This window comes from Arvicola amphibius, chromosome 1, assembly GCF_903992535.2.
Source record: "Arvicola amphibius chromosome 1, mArvAmp1.2, whole genome shotgun sequence".
Lineage (NCBI taxonomy): Eukaryota > Metazoa > Chordata > Mammalia > Rodentia > Cricetidae > Arvicola > Arvicola amphibius.
This window is the reverse complement of record NC_052047.1, coordinates 178,397,379-178,424,845: the sequence shown is the minus strand read 5'-3', so window position 1 is coordinate 178,424,845 and position 27,467 is coordinate 178,397,379. Positions and strand designations below refer to the sequence as shown.

The following is a 27,467-nucleotide window of genomic DNA, read 5'->3' as shown; positions in this document are numbered from 1 at the left end:
ATCTAATGGTGATGTTTATGTCTCAGCAAACACAGGAGAGACAGAGGTGGGCTTTGTCCCCACATTTGGACCGTGTTATTTGAACCTTTATGGAAGCCCCAGAGAGTACACAGGATTCCCAGATCCCTACGATGAGCTGAATACAGGGAAGGTTAGTTTCTCAGTGAAGGGTGGGGTTAATGGATGCTGATTAATGGGGTTCTTTTTTATACTAGCAATAAACATCTCATGTAGGGACACTAATATTCCCCACCCCTAACTCACACCTACCATTCAACTGATAAGGTGTTAACGGGGAGAAGTCTCAGACTTCTTAAAGACTTAGAATTAAAGGTTTCTGGAAGGTTGAGCATGGTAGTACACACCTTTAATCCCAGAACTCAGGAGGCAGAGGCAGGTGGATCTCTGTGATCTTGATGCCAGCCTGGTCTATATAATGACTTCTAGGCCAACTAGAGCTATATAGCAAGACTCTGTCCTAAAAGAGGAAAGAAAAGACAGATTCTGGCAACCAAGTAATCAAGTAATGGGGTAAATGGCACATCCATGTCTGTCTAGTCTTCAACTTGACATTGATGGAAACATCAGGAGCCAATGCTGGCCTTCCTAGGAAGACCCTGCATGGTTTTGTTCCCATGCATGGTCCAGGACTGGCAGTGGCACGACTGTGGAGACACCACACTGTCCTTGAGCTCCATTTCACTGATGGGAAACTCTCTTTGGGTCATAGTAGATGTGGTCACATGTCTTTTTATTATCCCCCCCATACTCAAAATTAAAAGCACATTATAAATGATCCTGAGAAGGGAACAGTGAGGACAATGAGGAATTGGGAGCCATTTATTTCCCTTCAGCATATTCTATGAACAACACTGTTGAGCATGGTGGGAGGAGTATCCACCCTTGACTCGTATTTTGTCACAGCTGGAGCATCCTTTGTCTCTTGGCCACTCTGAGACTTGGCTGGTTGCCACACAGCAGTTTCTTTCTTTATTTTTTTTTAAAATATTTATTTATTATGTATACAATATTCCGTCTGTGTGGATGCCTGCAGGTCAGAAGAGGGCACCAGACCTCATTACAGATGGTTGTGAGCCACCATGTGGTTGCTGGGAATTGAACTCAGGACCTTTGGAAGAGCAGGCAATGCTCTTAACCACTGAGCCATCTCTCCAGCCCAGCAGTTTCTTTATTATGAGAAGTGGAGAAAAAGAACCAAGTTAATAAATACAAATGCAGGGCTATTCTGATGAACTAAGATGGAGGAGACTTTGAGCCTAGACTCCTCACCACCCTGCTTGAGGAACTCCCTCCAGACCCAGAGCATGGCTTCAGGACCACTGGCCTTGGTCAAGATAAGACCTTTTCTGCCCTAGCATCTCATGGCATCGTTTGGAATCCACCTGAAATTAAATGGCTCTTCTTTCCGATAGTAAAGTCTTAGATTAGTAGGAATTGCTAGCTGATTCACTAAGGAGGTTGGGACCATGAAGATAGCAACACACACACACACACACACACAGAGAGAGAGAGAGAGAGAGAGAGAGAGAGAGAGAGAGAGAGAGAGAGAGAGAGAGAGAGAGAGAGAGAGGGGGGCAGAGACAGAGGCAGACAGAGAGACACAGACAGAGAGACACAGACAGAGAGAGACCCTGATTAGATAGACGTTTTCTGCTGTGTTTCCTGCCTATGGGGATAATCCTGTGTTCTTGCCTTCCAGGGAGAAGGTGTAGCCTACAGAGGCAGGATCTTGGTTGAACTGACCACTTTCCTTGAAAAGAAACCACCAGAAAAGAAGCTTGAGCCCATTTCAAATGATGACCTTCTGGTTGTTGAGGTAAATGTTAGTGTGAACATTGCATGGGATGGAAGAGATTGAGGGCACTAAGGGGTTATCTATAGGAGAACTGGAGAAAGACTGGCTTCGTAGTCAGTCCCCCCCTACATTCCCTCATGTATCTATGACAACCTTATGAAGATAATGAGGCTTGCTTCAGCCACTGAGATGTTAATAGGTGTGTCGGCTTTTGACACTCTGGCCAAAACTGCTGGACACTTAGTTTCAGGGCAGAAGGACTCATTTTTGGCTCACTGTTTCTAAGGGTTTGGTCCATGGATGTATAGTCCCATGCAAACTGGGCAGAGCAGCATCAGGGAAGGAGTGTGTGGTTGAGGGGTTTCTTCACTGTGGACAGGCAGCAGGAAGGGGGAGGGGATGGAGAAAGATGCCAGGATCTTACAGTCCCTGTGATCTGCTTTCTCTACCTCCTACTGGCACCAACTCCCAATTATGTCATCGTGATATAAATTCAGCAAGGGATAATTGTAATTATCTGCAGGAGAGGAACCTTGGTGGGTGAGCAAGAGGCAAATACACCAAGCAGACAGAGCCTAAGTGGGGAGTTTATTGAGAGAAGGGGAAAGTGGGGAGAAAGAGAGAGAGAGAGAGAGAGAGAGAGAGAGAGAGAGAGAGAGAGAGAGAGAGAGATAGGAAGAAGAGTGAGGTAGGCAGAGTTTTGCCTTTTAAAGGGACACTACTATTGTCTTCCATGCATGCATTGTGTGGTGCACTGTCAGGTCCTCAAAGGGTGGGACCAGGTTCGCCTGGATATTAACAATAATTTATTAATTACAACCAAGACTTCATGATCTATTCTCTCTGGAAACACAAAGAAACACCCAGAGGCGTGACTAATCCTAGATTTGTTAATCCAATCAAGTTCTAAATCAAGACTGACCACGGATACCCCACTGTCCCTGGCTAGAACAGAGTGCCCAAACAGTGCCCTTGGGTGGAGAGGATATGAGGAAGTAAACAATGGGATGGCTGACATGAAGTGCTTTTCTCAGAGCCTAGGGGCTCAGGCTGTTTCTGTTAATCCTGAGATAGGCTAGAGAAAAACCAGTTCTGCCACTTTGGGCCAAATTTAAAGCGAGCTTTTATTAAAATATTAAATATTGAGGAAAGTGAAACTTTCCAGCCAAGTGGCCCTGAGACATGTGTTTAGAGACTTTTTATGGACAAAACTTATAAGCCACTTACTTTCCCAATAGGCTTTGCTGTCGTTTTCGAAGAACTACAGCTCCCAGAATCCCAAGACGTTACCTAGTCCTTGGGCAGGTGGGGTTTACATGTTAACTTAGGGTATAGCAGTTTCTAAGTCCCTTATTATCAGCTTTCCTGTCCATTTCCAGCCCGCCTTCTTACTGCTAGACCCGGTCGGTGCCTTGAACACTTCTTTATGTCAACTTCTCATAAATTCTCAGCTAAGCCAGGGCAGTTTCCTTCCTTGACGTAAACTAAAGTCGCCCGCCGTAAACTCTGCCCCCCTTTTAGCGTGACTGACAGGGCGAATGTCTACTCATTTTAGCCGAGACTTTTCTGTTTCCCCTACACTCTGTGGCTTTGCTTGCACCAAGTTCACCTCCTGCACTAGGACAATGAAGTCGAGCTAGTATCTAAAGCAGGACGGATGGACTTTTCCATTCGACGCGTTTGGAACCTCTGCACCAGGTTCATTCCTTTCACTCCTTCAAGGGCAAAGGATAATGTTCCCCCGTTCCTGGGGGTTGCCTTTCCCTTTCCCCCCTCACTTACCCCTTATTTATCCTTTGTGGGAAGCAAGCCACAGGGCACAACTCTACACAGGAAAAGAAGTATTTCTCCCCGCAAGTTAGCAAAGATCATAGCCTTTCTTCTCTCTTGGAAGTTTATGTTACCATATAGGACAATAAGTTTAGGTGATATAAAGAACCACAGTAGCCATTTGCTTTTAAATGCAGTTAAGAATGCACCCATGAAAATTTCCAAAAAGAAGGCTAGATGATCTGCCTTGAATGTAAGTTCATATGTCTGTCTGTAGAATCAGGAATTCCTTACAGCTCTTCTAGGAGAGCTTTTCCTCATTTCTGTATCAAAGCTTAACATCCTTGGGATGGGTATTTGTTTTGAACCAATCTCTTAAAGCAGCCAAAATAAGTCATTCGGAGATAACTGTTAAGACATTTCTAGTCCTTCTTCATCACCCTAACCCCAGACATAGATTTTCTAGGTAACATCATGGTACCATTCTTGGTTTAGGTTTTGATGGCTTACAAGTTATCCCAGTCTTCTGATGTATGATCTGGAATGTCTGTGCTGAGACTTTAAATCAAGTATCCTCCAAAGCAGCACATGAATGCCCCCCTAGTACACGTAGTCAACTATGGAGCATGTTCACCATGAGAGAAAGGAAAAAGAGGGGAGGGCAGGTGGGAATGTGGGACAACTGTACGCTATTTAGTGCACAGCTGTGCGGGTGGATAACTGCACACACTCTATGGGCCTCCAAGGAAAACCAAAGTCACAGTGGCATAGAGCCTGAGTAGTCACAGATTGTGCCTGGATTTTACATTTGAAATTAAGAACTATGAAGAAATGCCATGATGGATGGACCTCTAACCACTATGATACTTCGTGGGTTTGTGTTTGTTGTTTTCTGCTCTCTCATCAGAGGGCAATTTAAATCCAGGCTCCTTCTCTTCACTTTAAACAGCTGTAATGAGAGAAGGGGGAACAGAGCTGGGTAGACCCACTGAAAGTAATAATTAAACACCAGCAACCAAAGAGGCCTATTTCATTCATTTGATTAAAAACTGGAAACAAAAATGAAGAACAAAGAAACAAACAATGTTTATTGCCCATTGCATATGTGAGTGGTATTTTTTTAAACTGAGACATAAAACAGAATCTGTCTTCTTTGTTCCAAATAATTAAACACAGATAGTGAAATAGCTTGTACCAGACACTTAATTAAAACCAAAATGTGAAAAACAACACCAACAACTAACATTTCAAGGCAAGAAAGGAGATGAGAGTCTTAGTGCACCTCCACCACGGAGCAGTGAGAGCCACACAAGAGCCAGGTGAGCGTCTCTACCTAGTGAATCTGGTTAGCTCGGCCTAGAACATGATCCTGGCCATTTTCTCACACAGGTCGGATGTCAGTGTAGAACTTGTGAGGCTGCAACAGAAAGGGAACTTGTTGTCAAAGGGCCAAGAGTACCCAACTGCGTAGAGCAGAACCGACCTTGTTCTGGGTGGGCCAGGTAGATGGATCTTACCAGGCAGGAACTGCAGCAGGGTCCAGCCTGGTGCGTCCATGGATGGTTCCAGGTGGTTGAAGATTAAGTGTTGCAAACACAGCATTGTTCTAGCACCTACGGCCTCCTGTTTCCTTGATTTTTTTTTTCTTTCAATTTTGTTCTCAGGTCTGGGATCTGGTTTTTTGTTGTTGTTTTTATTTTGAACTTCCTGTTTTGTTTTGATTTTTAATTAGCTCATGCACAATTACTTGTCTGGTTTTGTTGAAACAACAAGACAGACAGTATTTGCTGTAGTAATGCCCATCAAACTGGCTGGCTATAAACATACCAGAACCACATGTGTCTTAAGGACACTCTTGTGTGTGTGTGTGTGTGTGTGTGTGTGTGTGTGTGTGTGTGTGAATTGGCTTCTATTGCATATGACAAATGAGCTACAATTTTCTTAAGTATAAAATTTTCACATAAAGATAAAATGGCTTATTTAATCATTTTGTTTGTAAATTTTGGCAACTTGATCTTTTTTAAAATTATTATTTATTTATTAAAAATTTCCACCTCCTCCCATTTCCCTCCCACTCTCCCCACTCCCCCCCCCCCCCAATCCTAAGAGAAGTCAGGGTGCCCGCCCTGTGGGAAGTCCAAGGCCTTTCCCCTCCATCCAGGTCTAGGAAGGTGAGCATCCAAACAGACTAGGCTCCCAAAAAGCCAGTACATGCAGCAGAATCAAAACCCGGTGTCATTATCATTGGCTTCTCAGTCAGCCCTCATTGTCAGCCACATTCAGAGAGTCCGGTTTGATCACATGCTCGTTCAGTCCCAGTCCAGCTGGCCTTGGTGAGCTCCCATTAGATCAGCCCCACCGTCTCCGTGGGTGGACGTACCCCTCGCCATCCTGACTTCATTTCTCATGTTCTCCCCCATGTTCTGCTCTTCATCTGGGTCTTGGGAGCTCAGTCCAGTGTGGGTCTCTGTCTCTATCTCCGTCCATTGCCAGATGAAGGTTCTATGGTGATATGCAAGATATTCATCGGTGTGGCTATGGGAGAAGGCCAGTTCAGGCACCCTCTCCTCTGCTGCCCAAGGACCTAGCTGGGGAAATCCCCTTGGACACCTGGGATTATGGACACTCTTAATAAAGGCAACTGATTTGCTATTTTTGTCTACCTTATGGCATGTCAGGACAGACAGACAGCTTGCCCCACTTTCTTTTCTGCTTCATTTTCTTAGGAGTTGAGTAAGGCTTTTTTTCTTAATGCTACCACAAAGTTTCAACCCAAGATGAATATCTAGTTTAATGCTACAGTCAAGGTATGTCCATCTTCCATCTGGTTACCAGCAAAGATCAGCCTTGGGCTGAGTAGGAAGAATTCCTTCCTCATCCTGCATCTTGACCTTAACATTTTCTGTAATGTGAGAGGGTTCAGCCTTGAACTTGATGGCCTTCCCCATAAGGGTCTTTATGAAAATCTGTATCTTGGTGGTAGTTCCACCTCAGCTGGTGGATCGTCTAGGCTCTGTTCCTGAACCATGTTCTCTGTGTTCCTCCTTCCCATCCTCCCTGTATATGACCTATCATATTCCTCCAGTATTTTATGAGTTTGTATTCCCCCCCAGGCACAACTAAGACCCCCCCCTTTCCTCCTTGATGTCTCCCAATGGTCTGGACAATATTAAGGGCTCAATAAATGTTGCTTGAAACAGCATGTACAGATTCTCCCATCATCTCAGTTGTTGGCTCTTAGGCAGCTTGTGATTATAAAGTTGCCATTTTGGTGAAAGATGATTTTGACATCATCTAGCAGAACCCTCTAAAATGACTCTAAGACACTCCTCTGAGCTCCGAGCTCTTGCAGAATCCTTTCTAAATCATTGGCTGCAACACTGGCTTCACGGTCAATCACCTGGGGAGCTTCAGCATTTAAGCTTAAGGGCTTCCCTACCTTAGTTCACTCACTGTCTTGGTGGTAGAGGAGCTGGGGACACAGTGCTATTTACCAGGAGCCTGGAGAAACTCGCAATGAAACCCCTTCAATTACTTCAATTACTTTGGGAAAATTGGAAGCTTAATTTGAATTATCTAAGGTTTTAAAAGCAAGAAGCTATTTATACTAGTTATAATTTTATACACAGCATAACTTTTTTATAAAGTACTAAGCATGATTTAAGAAAAGGGAAGTTGTTTAAAAAAGAAGGAAACATAACTTGGGGCTTGAGTCAAGGCCTGAGATGGGTAACATTGGCTGTCAGCTTGATGAGATCTGGGGTCACCTAGAAGATCTCTCAGCATGCCCATGGTAGAAATGTTAGACTTGGTTCACTGAAACAAGTGGGATGACCCACCTTAAATGCAGGAAGCACCGACCCATGGGTTGGGGTTCTGTGCTGATTAAAATGAGAAGGCCAACTGAACATGGCCGTCACCTCATCCTGCTTTATGTCGGCCTATGCAGTGTGAGCAGCCACCCCACGCTCCTGCTACTGTGCCTTCCTCACCGTGATGAGCTATATTCTCAAACTGCAAGACAAAATTAACACCCCTTTATGAATTTTAAGTGCCCATTTGTCTGCAAGAGGGTGTTGGATCCCCTGGAATTACCGAGAGTTGTGAGCTAGCATGTGGGAATCAAACCTAGGTCATCTGGAAGAACAGCCCAGTGCCCTTAACCACCGAGCTATGTCTCCAGCCCAACTCCCCCTCTCTTTTAAAGTTGCTTTTGTCAAGTATTTTGTCACAGCGATAAATCCAACAAATGAATAAAAATCCAATGTAGGATCCAAAAGAAACTGTCATTATTGAAGTGTTAATTAACAAGTAAGTCAGGGTCTGTGGAGGCCAAAGAAAGAGCATGGGGTTCCATGCATCCGGGAGATGCTGTGTCTGGCTGAGTCGGTCCCGCACAAGTCCATTCAAGCCATGATTCCATGGGAAAGCCCTGGGTGTTCTCACGCAATGCCTGTGCAGTTGCTCTCAGAAGCCTTCCAAGGCTCCTCCCCCTGGAGCACCTGACCTCTGAAGAAAAGCTTAGACTTCTTACAGTCACCACAATTAGACAAGAGAATGGCATACACTGTCAGCGAATGCTAAAGATCAAGTTTCCTTTGGACCACGTTGCAAGTTCAAGCTCCAAGAGGTCTATCGTTATCATCTGCTCCCCTGCCCCAGAGTCCACCTGCTCTAAATTAGAGTAATAGAGAGAGTTCTGCCAGGACTCAATCCTTTTTCACTTCCCCTGTGACCTCAGAGTAGAGAGAGGTGGAGAGAGGACGGAAGAAAAAGTACTATTTGGAGAAGCTGGATGTCTCAGTTTGGGTTCAGGGAGCCCTCTTAGTAGCAAATCTTGGGGCAAAATTGCTTACAGCCAGGGAGATTTAAAGAATGTAAATTATAGTCTCTTAGATACAGGTGGGTACTTCTTTAATGATGGAGCCTCGAGGGTCTCCTGGTCTTGGCGATGGAGCACAAGGTAGACAAGGTGGTATAGGCTGGCATTTCAAAAGTGAATATGAGGAAGGGGTGACTTATGCCAAGTAGGATACTGGTATAGTCCTTAAAAGGGGCTGAGACCCACAAGCATGGGGACTAGAGGCCGGTGATGACAAAAAAGATTCATGACATGAAATCTACTCATCTTGCCGTCTTTGATCTGTTTGGGCCAGCAACTAGCTGAGATTGCCTGGCTGTCGCGAGAACGTCTCTCAGCCTATAGTCTTGTAGAAAGAGAAGGGAACATCAAGAATGACGCAAGAATAATTGTGTCTGATTATACTTAGTAAATAAAAAGGATCTTAGAGTTTTTTTTTTTTTTTTAATGTTTTTAAATGTTCTCTGGGTATCTCTGTAAATCAATGGCCGAACTTTTGACTCATACAAACCAGAAGCCCCACCCACAATTAGTGATCCATTCTATTGAATAAAGCCTTGATCTATATAGAGCAGGAAAGAGTCGTCAGTTAAGTTACTAATGGAGAGAGAGAAGAGAGACTTGGGGTGGAAGGGAGAGAATACAATTTCACTTCTTTTTAAACTGAAAATTAAAATCTTGATTTTTTATTTCTAGTTAAAAATGAATACCTCAGTGACTCGAAATATCAGCCACGTGTAAGTTAGAAAGTAAAGTTGCCGCCATCTCTCTGCCCTCTGAGATAATATCACCGTTAGCAATTTGAGTTATATTCTTTCAGACTCCTTTATGTACATCACTGTTAAGAATATATATTTAATGAACTCATTTTAAATATATCCTTTTGGAGGTGAGGGTGTAACTCCCTGGTGGAGTATTTGCCTACCATTTGTAAGGCTCTAATTACCTGGGCTTAGAATTGTATCTGCCAGAAATAATCCACATATATATATATATATATATATATATATATATATATATATATACAGACAAATGAAATGCTACTGAACCTTGTACCTACCCTTATTTTATAGAAATACCAGCGAAGGCGGAAGTACAGCCTGTCCGCAGTCTTCCATTCAGCCACCATGTTGCAAGATGTCGGCGAGGCCATTCAGTTTGAAGTCAGCATCGGGAACTACGGCAATAAGTTCGATGCAACCTGTAAACCTTTGGCATCAACAACTCAATACAGTCGTGCAGTATTTGATGGTAAGACTGCGCTAAGTGCTCTCTCTTATTTATTCTTGCTTACAGTGGGTATCTCTCAGGACGAGAAGCCCGTACTGTACCTTCCCTCTGGTGGTCATCATGCCCAGCATCTCATTAGCTAATACACGTGAGGAAGATGATTGGCGTTTAGGAACCCACAAGAGTGGCTAGACTTGGGGACCAGTGAGACGGCTCCATGGGTGAAGGAGATTGTCACCAAGCCAGACGACCTGAGCTCAGCCCTCAGAACCCACCTGTTGGAAAGAGAAAACTATGTCCTACAAGTTGTCCTCTAATTGCCCACTCACGTGCACACCCCATTACATGGGCATGCTAGCACATGGGCAGAAAGGGAAAGGGGGTGGCTGGACCCAGGTCCCATTTCCAGGTAGCTGAATCCCAAGTTCCCAATCCTATACCCTGGCTAGACACCAGAACTCAAAAAAATCCCACTAAATGCCCTATTCCCTAAAGCAGCTGTATCCTACCAAGCCCTTATCTCCCTTAGATTCAGTAGATGACGTGAATTGCAGTCTGGCTCAGATGCCAGGAGAGCCAGACTTCTCACCCTCGCTGTTACTCACCCATCACTTCGTTTTCTTCTAAAAGATTCTGTTTTTCTTTTCAGTTATGTGTTTGTGTATATGGATCTGTGCACATAAACAATCCAACAATAATGCTATATTTTTACCTACATTGTTGAACAGGACGATTTAAAACATAAAATGCCCTTAAAATGTCAAATGCTTAGTCCTAACTACAGAAAGCTTCCGAGGATTGCCAACCCCATGCAGGCAGCCGAGGTTTGCAAAGAACAGGGTTTGGGGTGGGGTGCTTGCTCCTCTTCCAGCAAAAACAGTAATTTAAAAGAACAGTTTTCATGAGGAAACGGTGACCCTAACCCCCAGTGTGCTTTACCCTTACTGCAATGCGTATGACATAATCATCGTGGATGTCCAGCTGTGTGATCCTGAGATTATTTTCCTCAGTTTGCTGGTTATTTTTGAGAGATTTACACAAGCAGATGAACGAACTGCCTATTCCTCTGCTGCTCAACAGAATAAAACTGATGAATCAGAATAGTGCCAGGGTGTGGCTCAGTAATAGAGAAGTGCCCTAGCTTGTGTGAGGCCCTGGGTTTAATCTCCAACACCCAAAACAACAAACAAACAAACAAGACCATTCCCCCAGCACGTGGAGTAGCTCTGCAGCACGTCTATTTAATAAATATGTTGTCCACTTCAAGTGTCCCGTGTCCACTGACTTCTGATTCTCCGTACCAGGGAACTACTATTACTACTTACCCTGGGCCCACACGAAGCCGGTGGTCACCCTGACTTCCTATTGGGAGGATATTAGTCATCGCCTGGATGCAGTGAACACTCTCCTAGTCATGGCAGAGCGGCTGGTGAGTTATCCGTCCTGCACTTCCTTCACCAAACCGGAAGTTAAGCACCAGTTAGTACGTAAGCTTGGCCATTGTAGCACAGGGTTTTAAGAGACAATGGTCGACGAGGTTAGAGGAATTCCTGACTAAGAGCTGAGGGAAACGGTCTGGAGCTATCAGAAGTTCATTGGTGCTGCGGCCCAGGCTCTCCTCCCCACCTCCTCTCCCGGTTGCTGTACTCTTCCCTAAGAAATTACCTCAGTCCATCCCATAGAGACAGCTCGCCACAAACATCCACCCTCCAGCCTAAGGGGCCAGGAAAAAGTGAGGCAATGACAAGGACCTCTCATTAGGAAACACCCAGAGGTCAGACACTTGATTCCCGCTCACTTTCCATTGGCCAGAATCCAGTCATATAGCCATATCTAACCACAAGGAAGTGCGATCTTAGGCTTGTGCGAGCACATGCCAGGATAAAGGTTCTCTTCCTGAGAAAGACAGGAGGATGCGAAAGGCCAGAGGCCAGAGGAGAGGGGCTCAGGTGTCGCCATGATTTGTAGATGAAGGGCGCTTTGTTCCTATAGCTATGTGCACCCTGTGCGACTTCGCTGTGATCACAGTGATAATTCTGCCATGGGAAGAGCCAGGCCTGCATTCTCTGCTCTTGCTTCGGAATGGAGGAATGTCCTGTCTTTGAAGATCGTGACGGGGGTTCCCTCTGGTAGAACTCCACAGTAGTATATCTGTATGATTTCACCTTCTTGACGTTGGTCCACTACAGTAGTGAGGAGAACGTGGCACATTTGAGACAAGTCTACTCAATTTAAAGATCCTAAGTTGCTTCTGTTGGGTCTGGACAAAATCCACCTGGCATCAGTACTTTTATTTCAAAATTATGTAATTTAGGGTGTAAGAAAAAAGGTGTTTGAAGATAATATATGTCATGTGTATGAAAATATCACAGTGATCTCAATATGTGATTAAAATATCTTAATGACAAAACGATTTAAATTTATATTAAATTTATAAGTCCTTATTTTATAAGGACTAGACCAAGATATATGAGAAAAATAACCTGATCAAAAGACTTCATAGCAAATATAAAAATACTGCTTTTTGTTATAAAGGCAATATGAGTCCTCTTCCTACCATCTTTCCATGCCACCCAAATGGTACGTGTGAATGTCCCGGCTGATGCTCTCAAGAGCAGCAACAATGCTGAGAGAGGCAAGGGCTGGGCCAGTATAGGTTCCCCAGTCATGGTCTAGTTTCTGTCTGTGATGAGGAAACACAGTTACCCTGGGGAATTTGAGATCGTTGAAGACTGCAGAGCTGGGAGGATTGTCCTCAACCTCACCGGCAGTGAGTGGTCACTAGCATGGATCACTCAGCCCCAGATTTCACGTGCAGCTCCAAGACCCTGAAATGAAGCAGAGTAGTTTGTTCCCATCCCATCGCTCGGGTTTCATTTTGCCGACAGCCCCAGGGAGCATCACGGACCCTGGAGAAGTAAACATGCTTAGGAATAAAAAGCCTCCGCCTCCGTGTGGGGGTGGGAGCACCATTGCAGAAGGATAGTTGAACTTTACTATAACGTCGAGAGGACTAGATCGATAGCCCTGTGATTAGGAGTGTTTGCCCCTCTTCCAGAACAGCTGGGTTCGGTTCCCAGCACTCCCGTGGCAGTTCTCAGTCACCTGTAACTCCCTTTCCAAGGGATCTGCTGCCTTTTTCTGGCATCAAGGGTACCTGGTACATGTGTGGTACACAGATGTACACTCAGGCAAAACATCCATGCACAGAAAGTGATACAATTTAAAAAATAAATAAAATTGAAATTGAAATGCTCCATTCTTACTAGTTTCCAGTTCCCTTCCTCAAGGGACTTGGTGGAGAACTGGTCTCATCTTTCTTCAGATGATGTGTGGGACATTCTTGCCTTGGGGCGGGGGGCGGTTGCCCTGGTTCTTACCATCTCTCTCCACTGACCAAGCTGTCTGAGCTCCAGGCCAGACAGAGATAGTGGCTTTCCATGACCAGGACTTTGGCTAGGCACAGAGGGCACTCCCTTCCTCTCTCTGTCGACAGCTGCTCAGCTCTTGCATGCTCGTATGTTCTGAGCTTATCTTGCACTTTCGCAAGCCCAGCCCTGAAACAGTCATTCTTCTAAATAAATGTTTTAGTTATTTTAATGGGAAGTGGCATTAAAAAAAAAGAATCTGGTTACTAGAGTGATTAGGACTACTGTTATATTGTTGCTTATAGGCTTTGTCAGCCAAGAAACTCAGGCTCACACACACACACACACACACACACACACACACACACACACACACACGTGCATACATACACACAGACATATGCATAGTTACTTCTATAGCTATTGAATTTTATTGAAGGCCAGAATGGTGCCTCTAATTTTAATATTTTACCAAGGGTATAGGCTTTCTTTCTTACAATGAAACTCCAGTTTCTGCCGTCCTAAATATAATCATTCATTTGTTCGAACTTAATCTCCATAGATCCTTCACTGTGAACAACAAGCCTCCTGATTCGAGTTGCATACAGTTGGGACTGCCTTTGTTTTGTAACTCAGGATAAATAGTCAAAATGCTATTTTCATAGGTTTCGTTGGTTAGTTCAACTATTCATCCAAAATATAATGAAGCCCATAGTGTTTCTATTAAATCCCTTTTAGGGTTTCCTCACCTATTCCTATTGTTTCTTCCTGTTTATTTTTGAACTATATAAAATATTTTCATGGTTCCAAAGGTCAAAATACGTGATAAGGTTTTCTATAGCTTAAACTTACTAGTGCCGATTGCATTTTGAAAAAAAGTAAGTAGCACAAAACTATGGTAAACATTACTAAGTGGGAAACAAGCCCTCTGGCTTTTCTGTAATTGTCTTTTTATGTCCTTTCCACACTCTCTACCCTACCTTAGAAATAATGCTATCCTGGGTATAATGGCAGAATTTCCAGTTATCTCTCCTCTTCCTTAATTCTTCAGCAATCAAACATAGAGGCTGTGAAATCAGGAATCCAAGGCAAAATTCCTGCAAACCAGTTGGCAGAGTTGTGGCTGAAGTTGATAGATGAAGTCATAGAAGACACAAGGTACGGGGTCTTCCTATCTCCACATTCTAGCCATGTCCTCAGACTGTACGCTCTTCTAGAATCTTCTTAAGTATTTCTCTGAAAAATTCATTTGAGCATTGCTTTTTAGCTTCTTGAAATCCCCACCTCACCCCAGGGGGAGTTTCTGAATCACACTGAAAAGCCCCATTTTCTGGTTTGTTGCTTAGGGAGGCCCAGATTGGACTCCAGGAAGCTAGTCCCAGCAGCCTAAGGCAAAGGGGGAATGGAGGGGAAGGGAAGGCGGAGTGACAAGTCTGAGCCACCCTCCTGAAGAAGGACTTCTGACTTCCGCAGGGAGATGGGAACATTGATTCCACCTCTCAGAATAATGTTCCTAATTCATGGTTTGAGAAATATAGTTTGCTTCTTTTACTAAGTGTCTCAAGCGCTCCACACCCCTTGAGCGGCAACATTTACACTAAAATCGGAGCAACAGAGATAGAGTGGCCACTTACAAGGATGACAGGCAAATTCATAAAACACTCTCTGTTAAAACAACAACAACCACACACACAGGTTAGACAAAACTAGTACATAGGCTTAGTCAGAGGCCTTTTCCATGCAGTGGCTTGGAGAACTAACTCAGATCTTTTGGCATTTAGAAATCAGGGGGGGGAAAGTGATTCATGCCAAACTCATTTTAATATTGGCTAATAAAGCCATGACCCAGGAAGGTGGAAAAGAAAAGCACATTGAGTAACTCCTCTTGCTCTGAGGAACCAGATACTTCCCCCTCTAGGGTAGGGCTCTGAGTCACCCTGTCTTCTTGTGCCTTCTAGTGGTCTAGTCGGGTCATTGAAGAGCAGCTGAAGTGGAAAGGCTTTGTGAGCACTAAACTCACACGGAGAGGCTGAGGGATTCCAGGGGTCGCCTCTTAATTACAGATAGGAAAACAGAGAGGCCCCATGGCGCCTTGGTGCTGGGGAGGACCTACCCTCTTAGCCCTGCCGCTCCTTGTCACCGTCAGCATCTCACTCTTGCAGGGCCCAAGTGTGACTTCCGAGCTCAACAGCCTTTGCATGTGTTTTTGCTCTACGCTGCCACTGCAGGATCTTAACCCTTTACACGCATGCTGCCACGGTTGTTAATGAAATCAACCCAAAACGTGGAGTTGCAGTTTTCACTTGGAAAACGCCTGCGAACCATAGGCTTTGCTGAAGAAGGCGCGGCCTTATCCAGCTGTCTTCAAAGAAGTGAACTGGAGTCTTTTAAATGCTATGTAACAGGCAATCCCATGATTGAGGAAAACCATGCTAGATATCCTTGGTTTAAGGCGTCGGGTGAAGTACAAATGACTGGAAAGTCTAGGTAGGAACAATATGAGTCGGATTTCCTGGTCCTAGTGACAGTCTTGCCCAGAGGTCTCACCTCCTGCCACAGTGACAGGGAAGCGTAGATGACAGGGGCTAACCTGAGTCACTCACTTAGCCATCTTTCTTTGGGGGGTCCCACCACTGAGACATGGATGGGAATTGCCCTAGGCAGGCTGTCCTTCCTGTTTTCTGGAACTCTTTGAGAACCTTCTGAGATGACGGCAGCAGTGAAGACGGTGGCAGTGGGAATATTGTGTAGACTCTGCTGCTTTGAAATCTTTATAGTCTTTCCTGTCAGGGCCACAAAAGTGTCCTCAATTCCAGCTTGAACCAAGCAGTGCCATAGGGTCAGTGCTGACATTTCAGTCTACATGAAATGCATGCAGACATACGTTCGACACGTGTGTAAACATAAGGACTCGGTTTTGAGGCCTAGAATGTCATTCTTAAGTTCTCTTTCTTTCCCTTCTTTTAGATACACCTTGCCCGTCACAGACGGAAAAGCCAACGTCACGATTCTGGATACTCAGATCCGAAAGTTGCGGTCCAGGTTTCTCTCCCAGATACACGAGGCAGCTATGAAGATGAGAACTGAAGCCACCGATGTGAAATCCACCTTGTTGGAAATCGAGGACTGGCTTGATAAATTAATGCAACTTACTGAAGAGGTAGACACCTTGGCATTACGCTAGTGACATCTGTTTCCAGAAGGATTCTGTGGACAGCACCATGGATGGGGCGATGGATGGAGCATCTGGCATGATGTTTGTTTGAGACCGTGAATGATCTGGTCAATGATAAAAAACAAAAGAGTCACTGGGCTGGGAAGGCCACCGAGGACTGGGGGTGAAAGTCACTAAAGTCAGGACAAGAATTTTGAGCTGGGCCTTAGAGGTGCCTGTAGGAAAATCATTGCTTTCATAAGTGCTGTCACAGAGTGTTCTGAGTGATGGAATGGTAGAACACGACACAGAGAATTAAAATATCTCCGTACTGTGGATTAGAAAGATGTAGATTTAAGTCCTAAATCATATGTGACCTTGGGCAAGCTGTATGGACTCACTTCTGCTTTCCCTGCCTGGAAAATGGAGAAACGTGGTGCTTGCATCACAACGCTGTTGTGGAAAGACTTAAAGAGGATGACAAAGGGGACAGCACAGTGCAGGGCACACAGGAGTTGCCAGATCCGTGTCAGGTGTCCCTCGCCTCTGTGGCTGAAAGGACAAGAGGAAACAGACTCCTCCTGTCCCTCGAGTATCTAGCAGATAGTGTCTTACACTCTGCCCGTTCTTATGACAACTAACCCGCTTCTTCAACAATGACATTAATCTGTGCTTGCGGGTCAGTCACTCACAACCTTCTCGTCTCTCATTAGGCCGATTAACCTGTTGAAAAAAGCTTTGGATATATAACCCTGAAGAACACATTCAAACTATGGCAGCGGGTGGCAGCTTGCAGCTTTTTCAGTCTGCTGATGGTTTTTTTTTAAATGATGCTTGAAAGATGAAAGGGTGTTTTCTAAAATGCCTTTCAGACCAGAGTGGGGTGCAACTCTTCACCCGCTTCCCTGTTTCTCCCCTCCTTCCCCCCATCATGCACAGCCCGTTCCTTAGCCCTGTGTAACCACTGTGTGACTGAAGATGTGTTTCTCCTGGCTTTGAGATACAGTGTTTCTCCAGCCTGTCACATATAAACTCACCTTGTCTGCTTTCTTTTCCACCCAACTCACTGCGCAGCCTCAGAACAGTATGCCCGACATTATCATCTGGATGATCCGTGGAGAGAAAAGACTGGCCTATGCACGGATTCCTGCCCACCAAGTCTTATACTCCACCAGTGGTGGGAACGCGTCTGGAAAATACTGTGGGAAAACCCAAACCATCTTTCTGAAGGTACGTCTTCACTGTGGGATGGAAAAATGCATGCAGATTCTGTTCCGAAGGAGGGGTTGTTTTGCCGTATTCATCTGTTACAGAGCTAAGGTGTTTAAGATCAGTGCTGGCCTGTTCTGGTCCCTTCTGGGATCATAGATTTTAGAGAGTGACATGAGAATGTCTGGCATTCAACCACAGACACTCTCTAGAGGTCTCTGACATTAATAGTAATGACACTGTCATTTGCTTTCTGACATGCATTTCCCGCTCTTAATGTCTCAGACAAGCAATACATTTCTTCCACTGATGCTAAGTGTTTGAGAAAAGTGGGTGGTAAAGTCAGTCATGGGATCAAGGTTCTCTAGAACAGACAGAATGAACGCACATTAAGAGTGTATCTATTAGATTTGCTTATCGGATAGAATCTGTGGCTCAACAATGGCTGTCTCAGTCAGAAAGGCCAAGAATGGTGACTGATTGGTCCACAAGGCTGTATGTCTTAGCGGTCTCAGTCTGGTGCAGAAGGTTCAGCAGATTCCTGAAGAGCAATTGATCTTCGGTTTCTATTGGCACCTGGAAGCTGAGTCCTAATATTAGCAGTGGCAGCACCAACGTTGATGAACTTGCCAGCGAAAGTGAAGGCAAGCAGGCATAAAGCTAAAATCTTTCTTCTCTTTCCTCCATCTGGGTTGCCACCAGCAAGTGCTGCCCACATTTATGATAGGTCTTTACACTGCAGATTATCTGATTAAGAAAATTCCTCACAATAGGGCTGGAAAGATGGCTCAGTGGTTAAGAGCACTGGCTCCTCTTCCAGAGGTCCAATTCCCAGCAACCACATGATGGCTCACAACCACCTGTGAAGAGATATGGCGCCCTCTTCTGGCTGGCAAGCATAAATGCAGACAGAATGCTGTGTACACAATAAATAAATCTTAGAAAAAAAAATCCTGACAGCAATGTCTAGCATCTTATCTTTTGATTCAGATCCTGTCAAGTTGACAACCACGATCAACTACCACAGACAGAAGCGTGCTCTAATAGAGAAAAGTTTTGATAATTGCTACTTTAAGCAGAAGTTTTGAATATCATCATCATCATCATCATCAAAATCATCATTATTCTCAATATTGGTTTTTTGAGACAGGGTCTCACTATGTAGATCAGGCTGGCCTAGAACTCACAGAAATCTACCTTTCTCTGTTTCCCAAGTGCTGTGGCGTGTGCCACAACGCCACACTCGTTCTGGATATTTTAGAGTCACGGACTCTAAAGTACTTTTTTTGGGGGGTTGTGCATGTATCTACCATTCTGCCCATACTCTGCAAGCTTCCTAGGACCCATAGCCCCATCCTAGGACCCCCACCACCACCATGAAGAACTTCTATGGGCATGTCTTGGAAAACTGACAGAGGCCTGGGCTGCATCTAAGAACTCAACATAGCCCTCATTGGCTTGCTTTGACGCCCTATCCTGTCCACCCCAACAGCAGTTCCTTGGATTTAAGAAAGGAATGACCAGTTTTGAGAAGAGAAAGGGCTGGGCTAAGGAGCCGTGTTCTCTACAGCCAGGAGCCGTCTGCTGACCTTTATTAGTGTTCACATGGCTCTGAGCCAGGAGGCTGTGAGTAGCGTCCGAGTGGCCATCTTCTTTCAGTTGTCTTCTGCAGCATGAATCAGACTTCAAATAGACCTCAATTAAAATCCCCAGCAGCAGCAGTGGAAGCAAACTGATTAATTAAAAAGCATCAAGGAAGCCAGAGGGGCCAGGGTGTGTGTTCCGGGTTAGGTTGTAGAATCTAGTGGATAAACAGAAACAAATGCTTTAAAGAAACTCTGTGTATTTGTTGACTCCCTTAACTCTCATTATACAGCTTGAGAAGTCTTTTAGTTCAGTTGAATCTTTTTTTTGTTTCAGTGTCTCTTTGTAACATTAAAAATATTATTGTAGACTACAAAGGGCTTTTGTTTATATGACTTGTATCCCCAGTACTTGTTGTAACAGAAATTAAAATAGAAAAACAAACACAGGACAAAGGAGACTTTGTCTCAAAACACACACACACACACACACACACACACACACGCACACACGCACACACACGCTCACTCACACACGCTCACTCACACACACACCTATCTCTGGGTCAATTTATAACAGAGCTTTTTGTTAAGCTACTGGTCACGTACTAATGTGTTAGATGGCCTGTGAGAGATTCCTCCTTTATCACACCAAATATTAAACAGTCAGGCACTCGAGGGTGGGGATTTAACAAAACTAGTAATCAATACTGGGTTTTTTAAAAAAATCCATAAAAATTGTTTTAGTTCTTTATTTTTTTTTAAGTCAAAGGAATTCTTTAGTGGAACTGGCATTTCTTCTTCCGTGCTTGAGAGTTGAGTGCTGTTAATACCGATGGGTACAGTGGCATGCCACTGCCTCATCTGTATGAATGCCAACAAGACAACACAGATCTCACGTTGGTGCTCTTAGGAAGAGTGTTCTGCCCCTGTAGACCTCCTGAAGTGGTCTCAGGAACAGGTGACAATCTACGGCTGACACTTTGAATGGTCTCAGGGACAAGTGGGAATCTACGGCTCACACTTTGATTGACTGATGATTGACTGAATGACAGACAGTTTATCAAAAAAAGAAAAGTTGTTCTTGAGAATGAAGGTGAGTCAGAGAGCTGGGAAAGGCCAGGCACTCTTGACGCTGCGGGAACTTCAAGACTTACTGCTTTAGCTCCTATTACAATCTTTGCTGAACGGTCATTTGTCAGTTTTAACCAAAGCAGATACAAACTCAGTCCGGCAGGAGCGATGAGTAGAAATTGAGCAAGCTTGAGCTTTAGCGTGATGTCACAGTTCATGCGGTATCTGTCCCATTGTCACCTAAGGTGCTATTGTTCATCCACAGTATCCACAGGAAAAAAACAATGGGCCCAAAGTGCCCGTGGAATTGCGAGTGAACATCTGGCTGGGTTTAAGTGCCGTGGAGAAGAAGTTCAATAGCTTCGCCGAAGGCTCCTTCACCGTCTTTGCTGAAATGGTACCTTTAATGACAGCCCTGTCTTCTCTCTAGCAGAGCAGAACTTTCTCTTTTTAATACCCATAGCAGTCATTACCACCTTCTATTAAAGAATCTTAGCCCACGAGATGAGGAGAAGACCCTCCTGAGGATTATTGACAGTAGAGCACTCCAGAGTGACCACCTCCTTTCTGTGATAATTCAAAGAGGTGACCTTCAGCCAATGACCTTGAAAATGCATGCTTCCCCAGCTTACAGCACTAGAACCAGCAGCAGTTTGTTGAACTAGTGCTGACATACACACACTAAGTAGGCTACACATACATGCACACGTCTCTGGGTGTCTTTGAAGGATTTCACATGTGCCTGTTCATGAATACTTCCTACTACCCTGCCTACTGCTGCCATCCCAAGGCCATACTCCCAAAGCCACTGAACGTCACCACCTCCACTCTTAGTGAAGCTCTGTTGTCCATGCTGAGGTTTGTGCTTGGATTTTATGAGCGTCAAGCTGGCTTCCAAGCAGAAGTGACAAGAAAGCCGTGTTCCTTCATTCTGCACCCTTCTTACACGCATCCTAGTCTCATGGATCCTTGTCATAACCACTTAGGTGGCCTCTTCTCCAGGCTCAAATCAGTACCTGAGACTATACTATTGTGCTCTTGCTCCAATGCCATCATGGACATACTCACATTTCCTGCCTCCCTTCGCAGGTAAAAACTTACCTGTGCCTCAGTAACTCATCTTCTCTGTAAGATCAACATCAAAAGGGGCTGGAGAGATGGTTCAATGACTAAGAGCACCCACCGGCTGCTCTTCCAAAGGACCTGGGTTCAAGTCCCAGCAGCCACATGGCAGCTCAACTAGCTGTAACTCCAGTTCCAGGGTATCCAACACCCTTAGACAGACATTCATACAGGCAAAACACCGTTGCACATGAAATAAAAAAATATAAATAATTATTTAAATAAAGATCAACATCAGATAAATATATGAGTTTGAAACCAAACAGACACCCACAACCCTGGGAAGTCTCACCTCTTTCCACGGTTGAGAGCATAATGACCAGACCATCCTGGATTTACAGATGCTAATTTAGAAGGGAACGGCCGGGGTGGTGAGACGGCTCAGTGGAGACAGGTGTTTGTAGCTGAGGCTGACAACTTTAGATTAAACCCTGGGGCCCACATGGTCAAAGGAGAGAACCAGCTACCAGAAGTTGTTCTTTGACCTACTTAACACACGTCAGGGCTTGTACACACACGTACAAATGTAGTACATTTTCTTGACTTAAAAACGAACACTGTGAACCAGAGTCAGCCATTGCCATGAAACTTGCTTTCTAGAAAGTTCTTCTTTTGCCTGCCATACTCCAGGAGAGGCTCAGAACCTCTAAAACCCTAAAAGGAAATCACGTTTCTCGTGTATTGTTTGTGCACTACCTGGGCAATACCACCATCCATTAGTGATTCCTGTGGAGAACGATGTCCAAATCTAAACGTCACGAAATCCACACACATTCATACGTTGAAGATTGTTGTGGGTTTTTCACTGACATCGTCCTGTTAGTGTCATTCAAAGACGGAGACAACTCCCATGATGCATCACGGTTCGGAAACAACTCCCATGATGCATCACGGTTCGCAGAACACATTCACAACCGATTGCACATGGACTCTAGAATAAGTCTAAGAAACCTGTTGTGCCCAGTTTACAGATGAGCATATTGACTCTTAGGAGGATGAGCGACTTGCCCAAAGTCTCCTGAGCACTGGCAGACCCGAGTTTAGGTCCATACTTTTTGTGTGTACAGCTTTTCTGCTTTCTGTTGCAATCTAGTCTCAGATCTGGGCAAGTTTAGATTTCACAGCTGGCTTGCTTTCTCAGTCTCTGATAGTATTTCTCCAATCTGTTTTTAACAGTATGAAAACCAAGCCCTTGTGTTTGGGAAGTGGGGCACATCTGGACTGGTGGGACGTCATAAATTCTCTGACGTCACAGGAAAAATAAAACTCAAAAGAGAATTCTTTTTGCCTCCCAAGGGATGGGAGTGGGAAGGAGACTGGGTAGTCGACCCTGAAAGAAGGTGAGTGTTTGACTTTCTACATCACTTACGTTGTTTAGTTGTGTGTGTGTGTGTGTGTTCAAGTGTTTGCTTGCCTCAACACACATGTGAACATCAGAAGACATCTTTTAAGAGTAAGTTTTTACCTTCCACTTTGTTGAGTCAGGGTCTTTTGATTCTGCTATTATTCTGTGTCCAGGCTAGCTGGTGCACAGCTTCTGGAAGATTCTCCAACTCGCCTTAGGAATGCTGGAATGATTGATGTTCACCACTACAGGCAACGTTTTCTGTGGGTTCTTGGGTTGCAGCTGCCTGGCTTCAGTCCTGGCTGGAGCTTTTACTCATGGAAACGTCACTCTACCCCCTCCGTCATCATTCTTATTAACATTAATTTTACCCGCTGAATAGGACTAGGTCCATAGAAATTTACAGGAAGTTGGAAGATATTAGTCCCAAAAGACAAAAATAAGAGGCACCTAAAGGAATGTAGGGTGACGGTCTGTAAAGCCCAGCTACCCAGGGGCTCAAGTAGGAGGATTGCATGTTTGAGGCCTACCTGGAGTGCAGGCCGACTCCATTCAAGTCCAGCAATTTACAGGACCCAGTCTCAAAATGCAAAGTAAAAGTCAGGGAAATGAGCAGGGACAGACCTCCCTGGTAGAGTACTTGTCTCTCATGAGCAAGGCTGTCAGTCCAATACCGAGTACAACACTGTCTATGCCTAGATCTAAATATGTTTTTATATATGTCTGTCTTAGTTAGGGTTTCTTTTGCTGTGAAGAGACACCATGACCATGGTAACTTTTATTAAGGAAAACATTTCACTGGGGTGACTTGCTGGCTTATATCCATATCATGATGGCGGGGAGCATGGTGGGATGTAAGCAGACATGGAGTGGCTACATCTTTATCAGAAGGCAACAGGAAGTGGACTGTGACTCTGGGTGCTATCTTGAGCATGTATGACACCTCAAAGCCCACCTCCACCATGACACATTTCCTCCGACAAGACCCCACCTACTCCAACAAAGCCACACCTTCTAATAGTGCCACTCCCTTTGGAATTCCGAGGCCAATTGCACTTAAACTACTACAATCTCTCTCTCATATACATGCATATACATATATATTACAATCTCATATATATACATATCTATATTACAATCTCTCTCATATATACATATATATGTGTGTATATATTACAGTCTCTCTCATATATATGTATATGTATATATGTATATCTGTATTACAGATGTGCTAGGTGCTAGTTCTCAAAGCAGATTCTGGCCACAAGGTTCTCAGCAACTACAGAGCCATCCTGGCTGGTGACCCTGCCCTCACCCTAAACTCTCTAGCCTAGAACTGGGCTTCGCTTCCCCCAGCTTCTCTGATTTCTCATATAACCCACCCATTTTTTTAATTGTTTTTATTGAGCTATACATTTTTCTCCACTCCCCTCCCGAACTAACACTCGGTCATGTTTGAACATCCATAAGAAACATTAGGGGTACAAGTCAAAGAGGTGAATTATGTGCTATGTGGATTCTATCTCGAAAGTTGTTAGTAAAAACAAAAGAAACATGTACTGGAGATATTATATCTCAGTGGTTCATTGTTTGCCTTCTGTGTGTGAGGTCCTGGGTTTGATTCTCAATACCCCCGCCCACCGCCAAAAAAAAAAAGTGGAGTAATAGAGGGTTAGTTATGCTTCCTCTGAAGTCTGGGAGTCCCAGATTTCTAAATATAGCCAGGAGGGTTGGGGACGTAGCTCAGCTGGTTGAGTGCTTGCCTGGAATGCACAAAGCCCTAGGCTCAAGCTAAGGTACAGAATAATCCAGATATGGTGGCCTACACCTACATCCCCAGCGATCAGGAATTCAAGGTCATCCTCTGCTATGTGGTGAGTTCAAGGGTAACCTGGGCTACAGGAGACCCATCTCAGTCAATCAATCAACAAACACAAAGTAAATAAAAAATGGCTGGTGGCAACATTAGTCCTAGAGCTCCCTCTTCTGGCCACCTTGTGATGGCACCTTCTGGGACCTGTATTGTAAGGTCTCCTTTGGAGTCATTGCATAGGCCTAAAAAAACGGAGGAAAAGGAGCGTGCTGGTCTGCCAGACCCAGTGACCACACATCCCTGCTTCCGGTGCAGGACTGTTTGCTTTGCTTGGAATTGTGGGAATGGAGTGGAGGTGGGGAGTTGAACTGAACAGAAGGGAGGGGGTGAGGACCAGAAAGGTAGAATTGTGACTGGAAAAACACAAGGCTGGGACGCCAGAGACAGCGGCCAAACCTTTGGGTCTCCTCTGTGGCGCAGAGGAGAGATGGATGATTTCAATTTATACAAATGGTTGGGGCTGTTGGCTTTTTTGATACCCTTCCAGGGTCTGGTTGGAATCAAATAGTAGAAATATTAGGGAGGGTAGAAGTAGTAAGGGAAAAAGAACCTTCACTTGAGGGTCCCTGGCAGACAACTCAAGGTGAAGTTGGAGCTTCTGTGCCCTTCTTCCATTGGGTTTTTAAATCCACGCCAAAGCTGGCTTAGCAGAGTCAGCACAGAGCGCTCGAGGGCCTCAAAGGGTCTGGAGTGTGGAAATGAGCAGGCTCGGCTGTCTTCTTAGAACCACCAGTTTATGTCGCGCAGAGCCAGCAAGCCAAGGGCACACATTTCCACACAGCCTCACTCCATTCCCTGCTCTTTGAACTGTCAGCCAAGAGTTTCACTGAGAAAACGCTGGAAAGTCTATACTGCAGCAAGCAGTGTGGAAGACGCTCTCTGTGCTCCCTGTAGGGAGCGGTTCAAGAGCCCTTTTAGCGCGATTTTCCTGGCTCCACTCTAATTAATCGGAAGGAGCGACCATGCCAATGCGAAGAGTCCTCTATAATTTAGTTCTCGCTGGCCCAGCCCCCCCTCTCCAAATGACTGTCAAAAGCTTTTAGTTCAAAGTCAAATTTGGAATGGAGAAACCAAAGCCAGAAAGCCAGAAGGGAAGTAGTGTCATTCCAGCTGTAGGGGTCGCCCAACAGTGTGAAATAGCTGGGGTTCCTGGTTCCGGTTCCATTTCTCCTGGGTAACAGGAGCCCTCTCTTGCCCACAGCCTCCTGACTGAGGCGGATGCAGGTCACACAGAGTTCACGGATGAAGTTTACCAGAATGAGACTCGCTATCCAGGAGGCGAATGGAAGGCAGCAGAGGACACCTATACAGATGCGGTGAGCCACCCGCATGCCCCATCTCTGCATCTTGAGACACAGAGATGCTCCACCCTCTCTTCCCGCCGCATCCCCGATTCCAAATAGTCTCCCATTTACAACAAAGCCCCCGCAAGTGCATGCTCAGTACTGACATCCAATAAGCGCTGGGCGGCTGTGGCTAGACACTGCTCCAGCATCAAGTTTGAGTTGTGCACAGTTTCTAGGTAGAAATTTACTATCTAGCTAGTTTTTAAGATCACGAAAAATGAAATGTTCACTTTAAAGATATACACAGGCAAGCAAAAACAAAAAATAAATAAATAAAAGTAAAAAAAAAACGGAGCTGAGGAGATGTGTTGGCAGCTAAGAGTGCTTGATGCTCTTGCAGGGGCTGGAATTCAGCTCTCAGCGCTCATGCTGGCAGCCCACAAACACCTATACTGCAGCTGCATGGGCTCCCATAGCCTTCTGGGGCCTCTGCGGACACTCTTATGCACGTGCACATAATCACACACATCCCCAAAAATAAAAATAAAAATGTTAAACTTAAAAAAAAAATCCAGTGTTCAGGGAAATGAGAAGTAATTCTCCCCGCCTACCACTGTCCTCTGTAAAATAGCCACTGTTGCAGGTTTCTGTTTTTATACAAGTGTGCTCTTTCCTCTTCAAACTAGAATTGTGTTGGGCACACAATTCCACAACACGTATTTTCACATAACGATATATTTGAGCACCTGTGTGTGTGCATATCCATGTGGATGTGTGCACACATGCAGAGAGAAGTACATACAAGTGTGTACACATGCACGCAGAGGCAAGGCCAACATCAGTGTCTTCCTCAGCCACTCTCTGCCTCAGTTCAGGGATGTTTACTGAGCCTGAGCCCCACTGAACAGGGCTGAACTATCTGGCTACAAGCTCCTGAGATCTCCTCACTCCTCCTCCCAGGCACTGGGGCTACAGATGTGGACTTCCACTCCTGGGTTTGATGTGCATGTTGGGCTTCTGAACTAATTATTAACTGAGCCATCTCCCAGCTGCAAGTCATCTTTTGATCACTGTGCATGCAGAGCTGGGAACTTTGTGATAGGCCCCTATTGTTGTTTATTTCTACATCTCATAGACATTTGGGGTTTGGTGGTTTGGGGTGGAGCATCTTTGGTTTTTATAAAAGATGTGGCAGTGAATATCTTTATACAACCATTTTTACACAATTAATGAAAGCTTATGTCTAGAAAACTATCCTTGGAATTGTGTGGTCAAATTCCAAATGCAGGGAACTGGTACACACGCACTCCCAGCAACAGCGTAACTGGGAGTTACGTAACTGGTCCTTGCTTCCGTATCTTCCCACCACGTCATCTTTGTTGATCCGTGACGTGGGGTCCCTGCCACGGATCCACTTTGCATTCTCTTAACTTGAAATGGGGCTGAGTGTTTTCCATGTTTACAGTCACCTTTATTTCTTTTACACATGAACTTTATCATAAGTCTTTTTGAATTTTAATGTAAACCTAAGTCAGCATTATATATAAACTTTGCTCAGCCTTACGTGATCAGCATCATGAGCCTCCGGCAGCATTTCCTGATGTGTCTTTTTTTTTAAAGATTTATTTATTTATTATGTATGCAGTATTTTGCCTGCACACCAGAATAGGGCACCAGATCTCATTATAAATGGCTATAAGCCACCATGTGGTCACTGGGATTTGAACTCAGGACCTCTAGAAGAACAACCAGTGCTCCTAACCATCTCTCCAGACC

General features: G+C 44.7%; 1 protein-coding gene across 2 annotated transcripts in view; it reads left to right on the top strand.

Moving 5' to 3' along the window:
- The window catches only part of Myof (myoferlin), a 144,822-nt gene that overhangs the window by 66,318 nt on the left and 51,037 nt on the right, over nt 1-27,467 (top strand). For both annotated transcript variants that reach the window (XM_038323629.1, XM_038323623.1), the window contains 10 exons: nt 27-151; nt 1,721-1,837; nt 9,521-9,698; nt 10,982-11,106; nt 14,097-14,203; nt 16,013-16,205; nt 17,274-17,429; nt 20,331-20,462; nt 22,364-22,527; nt 25,607-25,721. In XM_038323629.1, coding sequence (XP_038179557.1) covers nt 27-151; nt 1,721-1,837; nt 9,521-9,698; nt 10,982-11,106; nt 14,097-14,203; nt 16,013-16,205; nt 17,274-17,429; nt 20,331-20,462; nt 22,364-22,527; nt 25,607-25,721 — 1,412 coding nt within the window. The remainder of the gene's footprint in view (nt 1-26; nt 152-1,720; nt 1,838-9,520; nt 9,699-10,981; nt 11,107-14,096; nt 14,204-16,012; nt 16,206-17,273; nt 17,430-20,330; nt 20,463-22,363; nt 22,528-25,606; nt 25,722-27,467) is intronic.